Source organism: Sprattus sprattus (genome assembly GCF_963457725.1).
Source record: "Sprattus sprattus genome assembly, chromosome: 19".
NCBI classification, from domain to species: domain Eukaryota; kingdom Metazoa; phylum Chordata; class Actinopteri; order Clupeiformes; family Clupeidae; genus Sprattus; species Sprattus sprattus.
Window position 1 is genome coordinate 11,013,690 of NC_137917.1, and position 14,439 is coordinate 11,028,128.

Below are 14,439 nucleotides of genomic sequence, written 5' to 3' on the forward strand. Positions count from 1 at the left end.
TCTCTAATAAAAATAAACATGCGCCTTCTACTTTGGTCTTTACGGGAAATCCGCTCATGCTGCATTCGCGTGTGCACAGCTCTTCCTTCGTTTCAGACAAGGCAGGCGCACAGCAAAGCAATCTATTTTAATTTCATTAAGTCGATGCTCAAGAATAGTGCGGTTTGACTCCCCTCATCAGCTGTGCTTGAACGCTTTGCGAAACCACTGCCTGGATTTATGTTTCTTGTTCATTCTTTCAGTGTGAAGGACAGTTTTTGCGTTCTGTTATTAATAAAGCCACGGTAAGCGATAAGGCTACCGAACGGTTACGGACTCCTTCACACGACAAACCAGTAAGGCTATTACTAAGGCTGCTTATGTAAGTACTTAAATGTAAAAGAAAACGAACTCGTTAGCGGTGTGTTGTATCTGGACGGTATCACGTTAGGTACATTGTTATTGCATATTTATTTATTTAGTCGTGTGTTCCTCATAGCCAGTGTTCATGCCAGATCTGCAGCGCTTTACGTTGTACAATAGCATGAATCCTCTGTTGGGAGCGAACGGGCTTCTTCAACAACAGCAACATTATCAAGAGGGGCCCAGTCATCCGGATTCACCATCGGGCCTTTTGCCCGAAGCTTATCTGGGTGGGCCAGATCAGTCCTTCCTGGGTCTAGAGAACATCTCATTTTCCGGACCATCCTCTCCATCCTCTCCGTCTGGTTTGCCATACCTGCATCTCGGTAGTTCTCTTTACCGCTCAGCGCAACCTCCTGCAGCTATGGCCTTAAGAAACGACCTGGGATCCAACATCAGTGTCCTGAAGACCCTCAATTTGCGCTTCCGGTGCTTTCTAGCTAAGGTTCATGAACTAGAGAGGCGAAACAAGACTTTGGAGAAGCAATTACAACAAGCACTTGAAAATAACAGCTGTGAGAGCGGATGCGGCGACGATAGAAGGGGACATACCAGGGAGGTTGGTGTACAGACCGGGTTTGTTGGGACTATCCCGGTCAGACCCGGGTCCCTCCCTTTTCTAAACACAAACAACCCTGTCAAACGCCCGACCAGTTTGTTTACACCGCCTCTCACGTCCATGCTTAAACTGGAAACTAATAAATATGACGATGAAGCATCAAGTCCAAACACGGGATATACCAATTCGAACGCGAATCCGACCATCACTATCAGTCTGTCAACTCCGACGGAGGCCTCCGCCAACACCAACAACTCTAATAACGGGCCACATTTCAGCAGCATCAGTACCAGCACAGGGACATCGCCAAATCCTCCACCAAGATTTCTACCAGGCACCATTTGGTCATATAACCATACCCGCAAACTTGGATCGGGTGTGGAAACCAGGGTGACCAGTCCTGGTGTGTCTTGGACCCATCCTGATGGGGTCGGTGTCCAGATAGACACAATTACACCAGAGATAAGGGCACTCTACAATGTTCTGGGCAAGGTGAAGCGTGAGAGAGATGAGTACAAACGCAGGTAAATGTGTTATGTATTTATTAAAACTCGGTTACAGTAGCCTACCAGTCAAGAATTTCATTGATCTGTCAGAAACATGCAGTTGTGCAGGCCCTATCAAATGATCGATAGGCTAGGTCTTGCTGTGAACACCTTGTATTTGCAGACCAGTCAAAGCGCTGCGGCAGCTAAGTCAGCAGAAACTTTACCCATCTGTCTCCGTCACCGCACCAGCAGCAAAGCCAGCTCTCACCGCGAGCTCCAGAGCGCTGTCCGCTCTCGCAGTGCTGGAATGAAGCAGCTCCATAAAGTTAAGACAGGCTGTTCCAGACACTCGAATTAGCTAACGTTTATCTGCTCTCATTTATAGACCCAATGGGTCTTGTGGTTAGTTAGGGTTTGATTTGGAGAGCACGAGGCAAGCTAGGCCGAGCTAAATATAGGGTTTTGAATTGACCAGATAAAGCATCTCGCATTTTCTGGTCACACTCTGAACTGCACTGTTGGGATCGGTAAACTAACGAAAAAGTTGCTGGACAGGCAGATTGTTGCGCAAAAGTTATCTTTCAGTTTTTAGATTCTGTGTGATTGCCTAGTCAAATTTCTGAAAAAATGTCTCTCTTTATCACAACTATAAAGTTGCCATGGTTACAGTACCTCACACCATAAGGTGGTGATAATGTTAGGGAGGCACAAGGATGCAGGCAGCTGACATTTCTATGCTATCATTAGAAATCAACAGCTGCTCTGTGAAACCTACTCTTGCACACAGTTGCATCACAAATGGCCAGCAGTGCTTCTGATCTGTGTCACGTACTGCATGTGTAAGCGTTTTTTTAACCCTTAAACTATTCTAGACGTGTGAATGAATTGAGAATAGGCTTTGTAATGCCATCACTCTTATAGATTCTTCTTCTTTATGACTGAACACCGAGGGGAAAGACATTTTATAAGACAGTTCATATAGGCTATCGTCGGCCTCAATCAAATACAAACGAAACCACTTTTTTTAAAGCTCTATTGTAATTCAAATCAGGAGTCCAGTCAGTTGAATACATTGTAAAAGCTATAGTGTACAGTAGGTGAAGAGAGAGATGAAGCACATGAGGGGAAAGAGAGGAATCGGAGTTTCTGCTTGAAAGTAGGTGGAACCACTTTGAAATACCTCAGAAATGATTGATGAGCTTTAGATGTTGGTTGAATAGACAGCATCTCTGTGTGATGAGTCTAGGCCTGCCTTACAATAAGAGTTTAACCAGATAGTTTGCCCGCAGGACACATCTATAGGTGCTTTATTTATAGCCGCATTCCTGCTGAGGTTAGCAGGTTACTTGTGAGCCAGAACAACAGTGCTGTGTGGACCTGCTCTTTTCTAAATGAAATTTGTTCTTTATGTTTAGGTCTTCACAGTGTCTCAATCTCTCTCTGTGTGTTCCTCTCTGCCAGTCTGTTTCCTTCGCTCTCTCTGTTCTCTTCTCTGTCTGTCTGTTTTCTTTCTGAGCTCTTTTCTGTGCCCTCTCTCTCTGATTTCCCTGTGTTGCATATCACACTGTTATTTTCCTGTCAATGGTCGACCCTTTGATTCTTATAGCCTGCCTTTTTTTCCGTCTTCACGTGCAGCTTACCTACCCCTCCTATTCCACCAGTCCTGTGTTTGTTCCTCCCCCCTCCCCCCTCCCCTCTCTGCTGACCATCTCTCCCTGTGCTGCCCTCTTCTGTGCGCATCAGCGTGTCGCCACCACACTGTATCTGCATTGCAGCACATTCACTGGCCCTCTCTACCTGCTGGGTGGCTCCAGCCCACTCCCTTTCTCTCTGTCTGTCTCTCGCTCTCTCTCCCTCTCTCTCTGTCTTTCTCTTTTTTCCCTTCCACCCTCCCCTCATTCCTGTTGTTCTGCCATTTCTGTTTTGTGTTTTTTTCTTCACCTTACTCATTCATCTCTTTCACTGAACTTGTGAGTTGGCATCTCAGCTGTGTTGTTAATGCATTGCCTTGACCTCCCTCTGTCCAGTGAACTCTTTTCTAATGAGCTTAGGAAATGCTGCAGCGGCCTGAATGTTAAACAGGCCTTACGTAAGAGTGCACTGTGCTGTGAAGAGATGGTGCTGTTTCTGTAGGCTCAGCTCTGAATGCAGCTACTGTACTCGAGATTGGAGAGCATTCGAAAGTCGTGTTCAGCAGGACAGAATGGTTTTAGCTGGCTGGCTCTGTTAATATGTGCCACGGTCAAGCTCTCTCTCTCTCTCTCTCTCTCTCTCTCTCTCTCTCTCTCTCTCTCTCTCTCTCTATCTCTTCCTCCCTTTCACTTGCCCTCTCTCCCAGACACAAACAAATGCAGTACATACACACTTTTTCTTGATGGGTTGACTAAACCATGATGGCTCCATTATTCTGACTGTACATTGTACATTCACCATGACAGCCTGTTTACCTGACATATACAATGCATCTGAAAATACTCTGTTCATCAGTTGTTATTATGAGGGTCAGGAATGTTTTGTTTTTGTGTTTAGATGGGAAGAAGAATACACTGTGAGGGTGGACCTCCAACAAAAAATGGGTGATCTGGAAGAGGTAAAAAGCGATTCTCTCTCAAACAAGCTCAGATACACCACACAAACGCGCACACACACGCACACACACACACACACACATGCACACACACATAAGACACTTTTTTTTAATTCATCTGTAATTAAGATGTTTGGTGCAGTGGCCTTCACCCTGTTAGATACTCTGCAGTGTCCTTACTAAAAGTCTTGGCACAGTTTCCTCTGCCATGCCTTCTTAGAATCGAATTAACTCCAATGCCCCCATGTGTTAACAGCTTAGGAACGGTCACTCCTAATGTAACACCACAGAATCAGAAGGTGGGGGAGGCTTTTCTAGACTCTGGTTTGGAACTTCAGTCGAAGGGGATAAGATACCTTGATCCCGAATTAGTCTGTTGTCATGAACATGCTTAGGTGACAACAACCCTTGCTCAGGTTAGCTTTGGAATCAGTTTGAACGTTAGGAAACTGTTTATGGAAAAGATATGAGGATTTAGTTAAGTACTGGAGGTAATGCAAAATGAATGGTTTGATGGAAGGAAGCAGGAAGTGTTACTGTTGTAACTGGGAATGTGGTTGTTTTGAGTGAAACTCTGTATACCAGTCATTTTCCCAGAAAAAAATGGATCAATGCCCTTCTCTAACTTTGAGAATACTTTCCATTTTTGTTTACGTTGACATACGTTCTTAAATTTAAACCTATGACCAATACACTGAGAATCTAAACAGCTACTCAGATGAGAGAGGGCGGTGGAGCCGGCGCCTGTGCCTCTAATGTAGCACAGATGAGTCAAATGCTATCAGCCTGTGGAAACAGAACTGTTTACATCATCTGTTATCATACATACATGAGTTTTCCCTACTAGATCTAAGATGCACGCCACTCACGATTGTAGCACCATACAAAAATGTCCTATGTTCCTTTAATTCCTACATTCTTATTCTTTGCCTCAATGTTTTTATGGATTTGTTTATGTTATATCGCAACTTTAATCGATTAAAAAATCCTTTAAAAGACAAACAATGCACAGGAAATTTGCAAGGGAACTGTCTTTCTTGTCATGCCCTCTGAATAACACCATTCGTCACAATTCTCGAAACGTTTTTGGTTATCTGTATATCATGGCACCACATACTTTCTGCAATGTTCCATCATGCTGATCCCAGTCTTTTCTCCTGACTACAGGACCTGCAGGAGAGCGAGGTGTGCCAGGATGAACTGTCCCTCAGGGTCCAGCAGCTTAAGGCCGAGCTCGTCCTCTTCAAGGGCCTCATGAGCAACGTGAGTCTTTCATTGCATCCAGGAGGTTTCCCTCTGTGGGACAATATGTGCATCTGCCTGTTTTAATGTTTGTGGTTGAATGAGTAGGCCAACATTACCACTACATTTGTTTGCTGATAGCGTAATTTGTTCTGTCTGTGGCGTGAGTGTTGACTTACATATAAATATAGGTGCAGATTGATCCAAACAGCCACATATGTAGTTATCATGACAGTACACTGTCTAACAAGGAGAAAACATTATCAGCTGTCACCCTCATGCTACTGCAACTCAAGCCGTTTACATAGGACTGCCTGTGGAATCGTGCGGTTTAATGCAGATTATTATACGGCTCTTCAGAATGTTCCAAAAAGTACCGTTGATTTGAATGGGCCATCCCTACGTCATACCCATACATTAATTCCTGCTAACAGACCTCTGCGAAAGATAATCACCGCTGTCATTGGCAACGGGTTTTGTACTTCTAATTCACATCTTTCATATCATTCCGCCAGAAGTCCAGTCATTTTAACGCAACAGTAGAGAGTAATTTGAAGTAAGCAAGTAATGGGTTGCTATGCAACACCTGAAACTTCAAAGTTCTATTTGCTTGAAGAACTATTTATTTCTAAACGGGACACATGAAACGGCACCTAAATCATTAAAAAGAGATATGTTGGAGGAATGTCTTCTATCGTTTTTGGCAAGTACCCGTATAATAAGCGGGATAATGTATTGTCCGTCGGTCATTCTACAAAAATAATTCCCTTCGGTACAAAACAACACCCTCCGCTGCGCGTCGGGGTGTTGTTCGCCCCCTTCGGGAATTATTTTTGTACCTCCGGACAATACATTATCCCTTACATATTTGACCGGGGTTAGCTCCCCCTTAAACATAGAAAAATGTAATACTCATCTAACTTCAATTTACCATGTGATTGCTGCCATTATTGTCAACCAGTAGGCGTATACCTCCATCAAAACGCATGGCTTATAAATGTTTGAGAAAATGTGTGTGTGTGTGTGTGTGTGTGTGTGTGTGTGTGTGTGTGTGTGTGTGTGTGTGTGTGTGTATGTGTGTGTATGTGTGTGCGTGTTCTTTGTTGAGCTTTCAGACATTGGTCTCCCTTTATCTTTTGCTCTTCTTCTCCCTCCCTGGTGGATACACTCTCTCTTTATTTTATGTGTCCGTAGAACTCATTTCCCAAATGGTCATGCTGAAATTCCCAGAATTGTTTGTGCTTAGTGTTCTAATCTGTGTTGAAAATACTGGCACTAGTCGGACAAACATGGGATTTCTCCCCATAGACTTATAGTTTTATCTCTGTGATTTTTCAGAGGATGTAATATGTTTGTTTACAGTATTATTAATATTTGATCTCCTTTTTGGCTTGATTCTTTTGGATTTAATCTTCTATATGTGAAATTGTGGGAGAACTAAAATTGGCAAGTTGTACTTTCTCCTTCTCTCCTTGCGCACCAAATTGTGCTTTTTCTTCTCTTTTTGGATTGAGATATGATTTGGGGCCTGTATTTAAACATTTCATGTTATTATATAGTCTGTATTGTGTGAATAAACAAATAGTGCATTTTAATTAAAGTTAATTTCCGTAATTCTGTTAAATTCCGTAATTCTGGCGAACAATTGTTATGTTTGAGTGCAAAAGCCAATAAAATGACACTCTTCCCTTCCATGTTCCCGAAGCAAGCGTATTTGGAAATGTTTATGGCTTGGTCAGAGGGCCTATTTTTTCTCTCATTTACAGAGCCAGATCAGTGTACAAACACCAGATTTATTTTGAGCGCGAACATTCTCTGTTTTAGAACCTGTCTGACTTGGAGAGCAAGATCCAGGAAAAAGCGATGAAGGTGGACATGGACATCTGCCGACGCATTGATATCACGGCTCGTCTGTGTGATGTGGCCCAGCAGAGGAACTGTGAGGACATGACCGGCATGTTTCAGGTACTGAGTCTGCTCTCTGCACACATCGCTGGTCTGTCTGTCTGTCTGTCTGTGCTGGGTTGGGGTTTATTATGATGCAAGTGTCTTCTCACATGGTGTGCCCTTATTTTGCTGTTTATTTTTTTGGAATATCGTATCAGATACTGTATCTAGCTGGCTGTTTTGAACAGTTGTGTGTTTTTTCCTTGATTCCAAAAATGTATCAGGTGCCCAGCACTCAATCTGCCATCAACTGTCGTGCTCGGAAACAAGCCCCTCAGCCAGTCAGTGGCAGTGAGACAGATGAGCCAATGAGCACCTCAGATAGCGATGGAGGTGGAGCAAAGGACGATGACATGTGCAGTGCTTCAGCCAATCAGATAAATGAGGAAATGCAGAGGATGTTGTGTCAACTGTAAGTGGCTTGATCAGGCAATTGACCATACAGTTCCCTGTTTTTAATTATGAGCCGATGTGGTTTCCTGTCTGAGGATTGCAGCATGTTGACCACGGTTGTCGTGGTCTGTAGGTTGCATGTGTATGAACCACAGAGTGTGACAGCAGTGTGTGTTGGTGTTTGTTCGCCAGGAGGGAGTGTGAGTTTGAAGACGACTGTGACAGCCTGGCCTGGGAGGAGACAGAAGAGACCCTGCTGCTGTGGGATGATTTCCCAGGGGGCCAGCCAGCCGAAACACACACACAGGGCGGACAGGTACACCCCCAATACAGTTGGCAGGGTGAAGGTCATGTGACCAAGTGAAGGTCATGTGACTGCATTAAGAGATAATATCACTCAGTAATGGTGTGTTGTCAGGCCTTGTTTTTATTGCCATTGCTGTTAAATATAGCTTTAAATTCATAGGCCATGTAATATTGCAACACATACTGTTGTTGTATTGTATCGGTCATTTGAAACAGCCATTGAAATACATTAACAATGTTTTGCATGCATGTTGATTGCAAGTTTGAAACCATGTACAGCCCTCTCCCTGGCTCTTTATCGCCGACTTATTGAGCAGCAGAAAGCAGAAAGCCAGGTCTCATGGCCTCATGGCCCTCCTGATTGATCTGGGCTTTAATGTTGCTTTGCTGAAGTCCTGCCGAGATTAAGGAAAGCCATTAAATGGTTGTTAAGATAGTGATTGACAGAAAGACAAACAAATTCCTGTCAAAAGCCTCTCTATATTCTCTAGTGCTCACGGCAGCAGCGCACAATCTTTTTATTCGTCATCTCTCTCTATTCTTTATCTCTCTCTCTCTCTCTTGATCTCTCTCTATTCTTTATCTCTCTCTCTCTTTCTTCTGCATCCCTCCATCTCACACTATCTTCTGCTTAATCTGACCCATGGCAGGTCTCGCATCTCAGCAGAAGAGTACACTCTCTTCAATTGTCTGTTGATAGCATACACAACACAGGCCTAAATGGTAGATTAACAAATGCCCTTGAGAGTCTCAGGAAAATAAGTTGGCTCTTGGTCTGACACACACTTACTGACAAAAACAGGATCAGGGTTGATATAAAAGGGTCATTCAGAAGCACATTGCATGCCTCCCTGTTTAAAATTCTGAGACAGATGTAATGTTTACAAAGTGTAATCTTGTCTCCCACAGTTTGAGATTTTTTATTCCTGCCCTCAAATCTAACAAGGGGGAAAGTACAGGCATATTTTGTCTCCTGCAACACAGCCACAAACGAATGCAAATGTATCATCTTGGGTTAGGTTTAGGGTTATCAATTACTACAGTGTACTATATGGCCTCAGGCCGTCTGTGTAAATTTGATACCGTGCAGAGACACGACTGTTATACCAGCACTCACACGCACGCATGCACTCACACACGCACGCACACACACGCACGCACCTATGAACGCACGCGTTTCCATACAGTCCAAAGCTAACTACTAGAACTGCTGTTTGTGAGTGATGGTCTACATCAGTCCTTTTGGTAGTTTGTTGTGAATTTGTGTGTGCTCGTGGCTGGCAATAAAGATGTTTTTGACTCTTCTCTCTTTCTCTCACAGCCAGAGGAGTGTTTGGAGAAGGTGATTAATGACACTGAATGCCTCTTCAAAACCAGAGAGAAGGAGTATCAGGAGACCATAGACCAAATTGAGGTGAGACACAGTGGAGACTGCTCTGTCTGTGTGTGTCTTTTGGTTTACTTTTTTGATTAGGCATGCCTGGTCCCCTTTGTTGCTGTAGTTAACCGAGTTAGGTGCCCAAAACTCTCATTTGTACACTTTTGAGTGTATGATCACATGTGTCCCACTTGTTCCAAGTGGACCACCAGCCCTGTCCATGGCTTACTTGGTAACCTTGGTACAGTGTGTGTGTGTGTGTGTCTGTTTGGGTGTGTTCTCAGTGTGAGTTGTCTGATCCCCCCTCTCCTTTCTCCAGCTGGAGTTGGCGACGGCCAAGTCGGACATGAACAGACACCTGCACGAGTATATGGAGATGTGCAGCATGAAGCGAGGCCTGGACGTGCAGATGGAGACCTGCAGGAGACTCATCACCCAGACCGGAGACAGGTATCTAGCTGTCTCTCTCTCGCTCTCTCTCTGTCTTACTGTCTTTCTCTGTCTTCCTGTCTCTCTCTTCCAGTCTATCTGTTTGTCTTGCTGTTTCACTCTCTTTCTCTCCTCATTTGTCTGCATACCTCTCCTCTCTCTCTCTCTCTCTCTCCTTCTCTCTCTTCTCCCCCTCTCTCTTCGTCTCTAAGGCTCTCTCTTTGTTTCCCTGTCTCTTTGTTTTGGTGTCTCCTCTAAGTCCCCCAGTAGTTTTCTGTTTCTCTCTCTCTCTGTTTCTCTGTGCTCCCATTTGTCTCTGTCTCTTTCTCCCTGTCGGCCTCTGCCCCCCATCCCCTCTCTCCCTCGCTCATTCACTCACTCACTTTCTCTGCAACTTTATCTTGTGATTATTGCTCTCCCCTTTCTCTAACCCTTGGTCACTGTCTCAGCATTCTTCTTCTGTGGTTTCATTGCCCTTTACCTCATTTTAGTCTGGTTCTCTTTTAATATATTTAATCTGTACTCTGTCTTTGCTATCCAACACTCTCTCAATTTCTTTGAGTCTTTGCTTCTCTAACATACATACACACCCTATCTATTTTTTTGTTCTTTGGCCAGGGAACTTCTCAAAGTGAATTTGATGTCTTTCTCTATTATGTGTCCTGCCAACAATATTTTAGATTAATGTCTGCTGGTGCTGACTATCTCTGTTTTCTCTCTCCAACACCCAACCTCCCTCCTCAACCCTCTCTGTACCTTTCTTTCTGCCTCTTTCGTCCTCTATCCCCACTCTCCTCCCCTCCCCTTCCCCCCTCCCTCCTGGCCTCACTCCTCTCTCTCTCCTTCATTCCCTTTTGCCCTCTCTCTCCCTCCTCTCCTGCTCTCTGTCCCCATCCTCTGACTCATTCACTCACTCACTCGCTCAATCGCTCACTCACTCATTCACTCGCTCAATCGCTCACTCATTCACTTGCTCTCTCACTCACTCACTTACTCACTCGCTGCCTCACTCACTCATTCGCTCACTTGCTCACTCACTCCCTCACTCCCTCTCTCACTCCCTCATTCTCTCTCTCCCCCCCTCTCTCTTCTTCTCTGCTGTCTCAGTAAATCTCCCTCTCCTGTCCCTGGAGGCCATGCGGAGGAGAGCAGTGAGGCTGCAGAGAGGGGTGTGGCCCTGGCTCCTCCTGGCGAGCCCTCTGGCAGATAATACTGAAAGTCAACGAGGTCGTCCAGCATGGCAAAGAAAAAAAGAGAAAAAGAGACAAGATTCCAGCCATTCCCTCTTCATGCCCCCTCTTCAGGATCATTCACATGTCACTCTGACTTGTCTTCCAGTGGGTAGCATATATCCCATATGCACAGCAGGGGTTTGCTTACACTGAGCTTTTGAAGGAAAGGTAACTTTGTTTATTTTTTGTGGTGCTTAAACTTAAGTATGGACAGTAAAATCTCAACTGTGAAAATAATGCAGTTCGTATTTTCACTTTGTGACAATGGAATTGTCTGTACTTGTACTTGTTTGCCTATGTGGTATTCACCTGGCATCTCATGTGGAGATTGACCCTGCTGGTTGGCTTTGTCACGGGGTGCCTACATCTTACATACAAGGGACTACAATGGCTCAGAATAGTGGTGCCCAGCATAAAACAAAATGGTTATATGTTGTATCTCTAATAGTGGACAGCTCATATTTTGAAATAGGTCAAAACCACAAATAACTTATTTTTTTTGAAAATGCATCACTGAGAGATTGGAGACCTTGTTGAAAAGCATGCATTATCCACCTCAGCACAAAGGTTGAATTTTGAAATGCTGTACAAAGCTTGTCATTTATAAGCTATGACAGACTATATAGTTGAAAACAATCCAAGCCCTTAACCATGAGGACTAAAGCATCCCACTTCACTAAAAGCACATGTAGGTTTCATTAAATATCAATGGCATTATACATCTCACTCCCCCTAGTCATCTGATACAACGAACAAAAAGTTAAAACAAGCTTTTGCATTAACTTACGAATCAATTAACAAGCACCTCATCATACAATAATCACATGAAGGCGTCCAGTGCATAAACCATCTCAGCATGTGTCACTGGATCACACCTTTGTATGTATATAATGTGTATAGGGATGTGTATATGCTATATATAATGCAAAATATACACAGCTACTACCTGTAAAAGCTGTGCTGACCTTTGGTTGGGTCAGTGCTGGGGCCTTTTTCTCACTCCCTGTGTCGCTGTGTATGATACCGTATGTTATAACGCTGTATAGAACATGTACAAATGCTTTATGAAAAGGCTGGAGATGACACAGAGAGTGACGTGTGCATAAGGGCATGGACACCAAAGTCTTAGCTGCATTGGGGTTGGATGTTATTTCTGACTGATCTGTGGCTTGGCATATACCCGTGCGCTCTGAGGTAATTGGCCATGTGCTTATTGTCACACTTCTGAGAGTCTGTTGATGGACATTGGGACGGCTCCCACATGTCAGATATGTAGGGATGTACTTTATGTTGAGAAAAAAAAAATCCAGGGCTTGTAACTTCCTGAAACTTTACTCGTAAGGCCTGGAATTGTGAATTGTGTGAGCTAGTGGTTAGTTTGTGCACTTGTTCTTTCCCTACCTTCGAGCTTTTAGGGGTACTTACACTATGTGGAGGTATGAGATTATAGTTATGGCAAGGGATTAAAACTAAAAAAAAAAACATGAATGTGCACTTATATAAAGAGTAAACCCCAAAATAAAAGGGACAGAAAGAGGTCCACGCTCCACGTTTATTTTAGGAACCTTGAAGTTGGAGGGTTACTCTTAGCGCTGGTTGTAGTTTATTTGATTTACAATTCGGTTTAGGGATAACACAAATTGTGTTGAGTCCTGCCACACTCACTCTTTGTGGTCTTTGACCTTTAATCTTAGTCTACACTGGCAGGCACAGTTACGGACAGTTACGTGACCATCAGTGAAAGCTGATACATACAGTTGCTTTAATCAACTTGATACCGGACAAAACAAAGCTTAATAGGAATATATGCCATATAAGAGAGGGGTAATAATCTCTCAGGAAAGACAAAAACTAAACAAAAACTATTCAATAAATTATCAAAATGTTTGATAAAGAATAAAGTTTTATTTTCATCTCACCTTGATGGATGGCTGATGTCTGGGAGATGTCCGTACTTCAACCCACAGGAATGGATTGTTTCTTGCGTGCCAAAATCTAGAGGTCATGAAGGTCACAAATGATGTCAAACTATTATCTGCTATGACAGCCAGACTTTCATTGGTGCTCAATTCCTATGTCTTTATCTATTTTTGAGCTTCAGAAACAGCAGTGAGAACAAAGCAAAGATGAACCGAGTACAGCAGCTTTTAATGGAACACAGAGTGAAGCTATTACAATGATGGGCAATTCTTCAACAGCCAAAGCCGATGAGATCCTCAAGGTTGTTTATATCGTGTAGGTTTTAATTTGAGGTTGTGTAAAATGTTTTTGTTTTATACGTTATGAAAAAACTGATTCAACCATCTGATGTTTTTTTTTCTTTGTTGCTTTTTTTGTTGATTTTTACTTATGTTGTTACTGTTACTTTTGTAAAATAGCTACATTTCCTCCTGTGTGTATATTGCGAATGAGGATTTTTTTATTTATGGGGAGATGCGGCTGAAATGTGTGATGTCAGCTTAATATTGAGAGATGTAAACAGCAATGCTGTCAGGAGCCCAATACTGTTGATTCAGTGGAGCAGAAGCTGTGGCTTCTTAATGTTCGGTTTAATCTGGTCCCAAAATGTATTTAATAATTGATAATTGGATAATAATCAGAAGACTAGGGTCATATATTGAAATGTAGTAAATGTTTACCTTCACTATTCCCATGGTTTTCATAAATGAAATATTCCTACAGCCCAAGGAAATGGTTGTGGCTCCTGACAGCATTGGTGGGTTTGAAAACATCCTTCCTATGATAGCAAAGGAAAACATTCAAGAAAGGTTTGAAGGTTTTCTCTTTTTTGCTGTATTTAATATGCGTGTGACTGGACGCGTGTGTTTGTGTGACCATATACTGTAAGCATGTTGGTGTGTGTTTGTTAATTTTGGTGCGCTTGAAATTTTTCTTTTATATATATAAATATGTAAAAGGAGTTTACTTATTGTTTGACTGCAACATGAAGAATGCTGAACTTCTCAAATAAGCTTCTCAGTGCATAGAATCAAATGTCTTCTCAATCCGTCACTGTAAATTTTCAACTTTGCACAAAGTCTTAGAAAAGATATAAACATGCAGTAAGCGCACAGCAGATAAAACCAGCTTAGAAAAACCTGCTTAATAAATTTAAGACAGGACTACTCATCATATCACATCTTCATAAAGATCTCAGAACAATAAGTGAATTCTTTTGAAAAATCACCAAAGTGTGTATAGGAAATCACATAAAAAAATAGACAAGAAGAAAATTGAATGCTTTACACATGATGTTACGATATGATTGTCATGATACTATACTCAAAGGAAATTGTTATGGATATATCAAAATGCTGGCTATGCAAGAAAGTTTGCCGTCTCTGTCAAATGCACTGGCTGTCTAGTGTGGGATTTCAGATGGTGTTGTGTGGCTTTACACCTTCAGCATGTGTGAGCTGAACAGCATATGAGTGAAAGACTGCCATTGGTCCCCTGTAGAGTGAGCATTCATCAGT

The 14,439-nt window shown here is 42.9% G+C and overlaps 1 protein-coding gene across 1 annotated transcript; it reads left to right on the forward strand.

Annotated features, from left to right (window-relative positions):
* Nucleotides 1-487: 487 nt before the first annotated feature.
* Nucleotides 488-12,505, forward strand: iffo1b (intermediate filament family orphan 1b; the record flags this gene model as incomplete). The annotated part of the gene is made up of 9 exons (XM_080857606.1): nucleotides 488-1,485; nucleotides 3,979-4,039; nucleotides 5,204-5,299; nucleotides 7,103-7,243; nucleotides 7,450-7,637; nucleotides 7,811-7,934; nucleotides 9,246-9,338; nucleotides 9,622-9,752; nucleotides 10,839-12,505. 9 exons carry the CDS (start codon nucleotides 488-490, stop codon nucleotides 10,939-10,941), a joined length of 1,935 nt encoding a protein of 644 aa, XP_080713732.1. The 3' UTR covers nucleotides 10,942-12,505.
* Between the last annotated feature and the right edge of the window lie 1,934 nt (nucleotides 12,506-14,439).